Genomic DNA, 5,081 nt, shown 5'->3' on the forward strand with positions numbered 1-5,081 from the left:
CATTTCACGGACTATCTGGTTTGTCGATATCGATGTAGCTGTCCGGTTCAGTCTCCCTGTCAGGTATGAGAAGACGATAACAGCCAACGACAATACCAAGAGTTTTTAATGGTGAACGATGATGTGAGAAGGAGAGAAATAGTAGCTGAGAGCACTGGCACAATCGGTATAAATGTCTTGGTGGGTGGTAGAGCCCTTAAGAGGGGAAAAGTGAGAGAATGCAGGGTTATAGATTCCCAACCCAACATACCCTTGGCAGGGCATCTGATGGGCTCAAGAATCGCCGTCAACAAAGAAGGAAATAAACGACAAAAAGGGTGACAGCCCATGGGTCAGTTACTCCTCCCCTCCATCCTACGAGCCAATCAAGCTGGAGATGCGCCCAAAGCCATTGTGCAGCCCATCTCAGGACTCAATGGATGATGCACGATTCGCAACCTCACAGAATGCAACAATGTAGCCTGTGACTGGGCGGGGAAGGATATGCCCAGATTTTGCTGGTGGAAGGTCGCTGCATGAGGTGCAGCAAGCGGCCTTGATCCGGCCATTAAAACTGCACGACGGGGGATCGAAGGTGAGGCTAAGGAAGCCTTAGCAGCACATCGAAGGACTGTATCACATAGTCCACAAATCAGCGACCAGATCTCGTGCTTGAAGAAACGTGAAGTGCACATTGAGTGGCCCAGCCTAAGGTGGCTGGATGTGAAGAACCAACCGCTGCTGCATACCGATCCCGGCTCGGTTGGTGCTTTCTATTCGCCCAAGACTCGTTTGTCACCTAAGCGCCCGGAGATTCAGCAGTGATCGCCGGGCCATGGACAGGAAATGTGTGTTTAGCGCTCGCAAGCTCACAAACGGAATTCCGAGGAGAGGGCTTTTGATGATGATTGAAGATATCGCATTCTTGCCGAATGAAAGATTTTCCATGACAGAATAACTTGGGCGACAGCAAGGGTTAGGAACCCAAGCACATCCACGGAGCATTTTCAGTTGTTAGTTATGGACCATCCATGCTGGGCCGACAATGTCGACGGCGCGAAAGGGTCTGTCATTTTCTTTGGCCAAATGTCCCAGCGGACGCTGCGAAAAGAGTCGCCGACAAAAGAGACGTAAGATTGAAATGCCCGCTGCCCGACCACTTCGCGTCAACGCAAAAATGACTTTTGAAGAGCACTGGGTTAGATCTCAGGGTAAAGTATTGTCTTCTGGAAAACCAGTTGTTCGAACTTGAGAACATAGATCTGATCAGATAATATTCTAAAGGTTGGTCAACTAAAATAAAAATGGTTTTCAAAGTTGTAGCTTCAGACAGTCCCTGGGGCTAAGGTTATCTCTATGATGAAAATGAATATCTACGAGGCCCTCAAGCATCAAACAGAACGAAATTCCTGCGCTTATGGCAGAATTATGGGGGCTCGACACCTAGCTTGACACCCAAACTTCAGGCACCACGCCTTGAACTCACCCCATATAATTCTAGCGCGTGTAAATGCTAAATTGTTCTTGTTGTTTAAAGAATCTAGGACTATAAACTGCCATCAAATTAGCCGCTGTCGCCAATTGACATCCCGAGAGCGATGGTTATGACTAATATGTGACTAATCCAATATAGTGTGGCAGATTGCACTTAATTATCTCCCCCAACTTGGAGAGTCCAAGCAAGCGAGGACTTCCAGGAAGCACAACACATCCTACTGGCTAGGGACTCAGTCGTTTATGATCATGGTCCAATCCGCTTGTCGCAGGAAAGGAAAATACCGCCAGCCAAAGCGAGTGCAAGTCCATGATGAAGAAGGCTGGACTCATATCACGACTACCCAACGAACGACATCAAACCAGCTCTGCCTACCTCCCATCAAAGACCTATTAGTTCCAGCCGAAACCCCTGATGGTTTGACTTTCAAGAAACTGAAGAAGCAGTTTCAATGGCACAAAAGATGTTGGGAGGAGTCACAGAGCTGGCAGGCTATCAAGGCGGCCTTGGACAATGGTCTTTTAGCGGGCGCTGCTAGCAGAATCGACAACTGCGTCTGCGTTGGTTTGGGGAGCCCCAGCGGATTCCTAAGAGGCGGGTGGGTTGACCGCAGGGCTGTATCCCTATACCAACTTGCGGCATTAGTGACAATGCTAGAATATTTTGGTGCGTTTTGGAAGAGTGTATATCAACGTTGCCAGGGCCTTGGATGATTATGAATTTTGGAGCTTCTCGAAAGAACCAAGAGCTAACGAAAGGATACGTTTGACGGCCCGCGTAGCCAACGAAAATATTCTATTGACTTCCGTCAAAGACTGTTCTGCCCAGGATCCCGTTTTCAACACACTGGATAAACAGCTGCTCGAATCCACTGGCATCCGCGTCGTCGAGCACCCCGTGGCCTTTACTCTAATAAACGATCGCACATTCCTATACTCACCCGGTGCGGAAAGAGTTCACCTCCTAGATATGCTGGCGTCGAACCCTACCCTTTTTTTTGGTGGCCCGCTGGACGATGGGACTTTAGTTGGACTGTACGATATCGAACTATTTTTTTTTGTTACACTTGTTCGCTTCAATAAAAACTGACACGAAATTGGACTCAGGCGCGATGACAATAAAGGAGTCCTGTCAGGATTCCTGGATACGAGACGGTCAATGTCACTTCCGCCCTTCGACCCGAATATAAACGCTTTTTGGAAATCAAGCTTGTTTTGGAGACCCGGGGACACCTGATGCGTTATTTTTGCACATCAACTTACAAAATCTATATCACCACAACAGGAAGCCGAAAGAGTTCGTTGGTAATGCAATTGACAAAGGGGGTCAACCCGGACGTGTAGCGACGATCTAGCTACAAATAACCTGTTCGGCTGAATTTTCTTTAAATACATTAAATATATGAATTGACATGTGTGCTGCATCACCTCACCAGAGCACCCCCGAGCCGTTAGAAAGAGATAGCTCAACCTAATGAAGGTGAAAATGAAGACCCAAACTCTTTCAGCTGATGTCCTTGCTCCATACCAACGTGCCGAAGAAGTCCGCTACTTCCAACAATGCAACCTACATATCGCTATCAGCAAGGAACCTGAAAAAGCACTACAATAATCGATGTATCTACGCGTGGCAGGAAAAGAGCATGAACCTACCTTGGTGATTTCATCGCCTGAATATTCGCCGAGAGGACGACTCCCAACTCCGTCCTGAGCGACGACGATATCATAACCAAGCTCGGCAGCTCGTCTAGCTGTGGTAGATACGCACACGTGTGCCTGGGGGTTGCGTGGTGATGCAAATTAGTGCTTAAGTGGACAAATCGATATTTTCAAGGTATTTGGCTTCCGAAAGGGGAGATCATGCATCAGTCCAACCCACCATATACCCCACTAGCACGATTTTTTTAGCACCCAGGCTTTGCAAGTATTCGTGAAGGGCTGTCTCCGCAAAGGCGTTGGGAAATTTTTTGGTGATAACCTATTCAAGACATCGAAATGTCAGCGCCATCAGACACTGCCGCCTCTCCGACTTGCGATATCGAACGTGAAACACATTCCCTGCAAAAACGCGTCAGATCGAGATGGATACAAACCTTCTCGCCTTCCCAGGGCTTTAGCTCATCAAATTCGTCCGCCAATGGCGTTCCAGTAGTAAATACAGGCGCATCAGCGGCGGTCTGATGGACAATATGAACAAGGTTCTGTTTGCCCGTTGTTTTGGCCGTGGCACGGTATTTGTCGAGGAGCGATTTAATAACCACGCGGCGTTTGTCGACATTGTCGACTTTCAAAAGTCCATTCGCGTACCTATAATTTTATTTCAGGATAACAGGAAGTCAGATATGGTTTCACATACGAGGATGCATATATGTAATTTCTATTATTTCTTTCTGCTTCTTTTTTTTTTGGAATAATAGAATGGGAGAGAGAGAAAGAAAAGAAAAGAAAAAAGAATGAGAAGAGAAGTGTTCAGAACAGGGGTATCATACTCGTTTTGTGAATCGATGATAATCAGGACACTATCGGTGGTCGAGGCAGTCAATGGCGGAATGCCCGCCATGTCTCTAAACAAGGCCATCCTGCTTGTGTTGGAGTAATGATGATCCTATATTTCCTTCCAATCCGCGTAGCAGGTTTCTAAGAAAACGGAAAATATTTGAATGCCAATTCTGTCCTTTCCAAGGGTGAAAAACAGGATGGAAGCAACAGTATCCGTCTTAAATACCCATTCCAAGCGAACATCGGTTCGCCAAGGCTCATTTGTTCCGCACATACTTCCGTACATAATCATTGTGCAGTGGGCTAACCCGATTAGAAAATAATCGCACATCTTAGGCCCTTCGTGCGTCATCATGAGCTGATGGAATGCCGAAAATGTTGCTTAACATCTCAGACATCCTGATGTGCATTGGGATTCCCGATCAGCTGCAACTGTTACCTTGTAAAAACAAACACTTGAAAACCATAAGTAAGGCTGGAAGTTTGGATATTGGATTAAATAAGATGATTTTATGTACTAGTAGTATATAGTCATGGACCCCGCGCGGGGGTAGTGAAGGCGGAAGAGGAACAACCCGGTAGGAAAGGAAGGATGAATTAGGGAGGATACTCAATGGTATGTGGGTTCTATCGAAAACAATAAAAAAAAAAAAATATCCCTGGGCGAAATAGTTTATTTCTTTTAATTATAAAATTGCTCTTAGGTACAACATCTAACTATTAGATAGGTATTAAATAAGAACACGATAATACCCAACTGTTCTAACAAAAACCCATATCCAAAGCCAAACGGTAGGAAATTCTCTAGTTATCTGTTCTTCGCCGATTTCCCCTGATTTCCTCTTTATTCGTACAACCACTAGTTATCTATTCTTCCAATCAAAACAAATCTGGTGTTGGCCAAAAAATACCACCACCAAAAAAAAAAAAAAAAAAAAAAAAAAAAAAAAAAAAAAAGAGGAAAGAAAGAAAGAGAGAAGGAAAGAGAAGAGAAGAGAAGAGAAGAAAATAAAACCAAAAATAAAACAAAGGGAGAAAAAGGAAAGAGGATAGGAGGCTAAAATGTAACAAATCCAATATATCTGACAAAAATTAGACCATACTGATGA

General features: G+C 45.2%; 2 protein-coding genes across 2 annotated transcripts; one reads left to right on the top strand and one right to left on the bottom strand.

Moving 5' to 3' along the window:
- Positions 1-1,024: 1,024 nt before the first annotated feature.
- HCAG_00687 (predicted protein) lies at positions 1,025-2,710 on the top strand (the record flags this gene model as incomplete). Its single annotated transcript, XM_001543591.1, has 4 exons — positions 1,025-1,190; positions 1,613-2,140; positions 2,256-2,508; positions 2,581-2,710. 4 exons carry the CDS (start codon positions 1,025-1,027, stop codon positions 2,708-2,710), a joined length of 1,077 nt encoding a protein of 358 aa, XP_001543641.1.
- A 267-nt stretch (positions 2,711-2,977) lies between these two features.
- HCAG_00688 (conserved hypothetical protein) lies at positions 2,978-4,051 on the bottom strand (the record flags this gene model as incomplete). Its single annotated transcript, XM_001543592.1, has 5 exons — positions 2,978-3,040; positions 3,127-3,249; positions 3,353-3,451; positions 3,567-3,780; positions 3,963-4,051. The coding sequence occupies 5 exons, from the start codon at positions 4,049-4,051 to the stop codon at positions 2,978-2,980; spliced, it is 588 nt and encodes a 195-aa protein (XP_001543642.1).
- Between the last annotated feature and the right edge of the window lie 1,030 nt (positions 4,052-5,081).

This window comes from Histoplasma capsulatum, genomic scaffold (genome assembly GCF_000149585.1).
Source record: "Histoplasma capsulatum NAm1 scaffold_1 genomic scaffold, whole genome shotgun sequence".
Taxonomy (NCBI): domain Eukaryota; kingdom Fungi; phylum Ascomycota; class Eurotiomycetes; order Onygenales; family Ajellomycetaceae; genus Histoplasma; species Histoplasma mississippiense.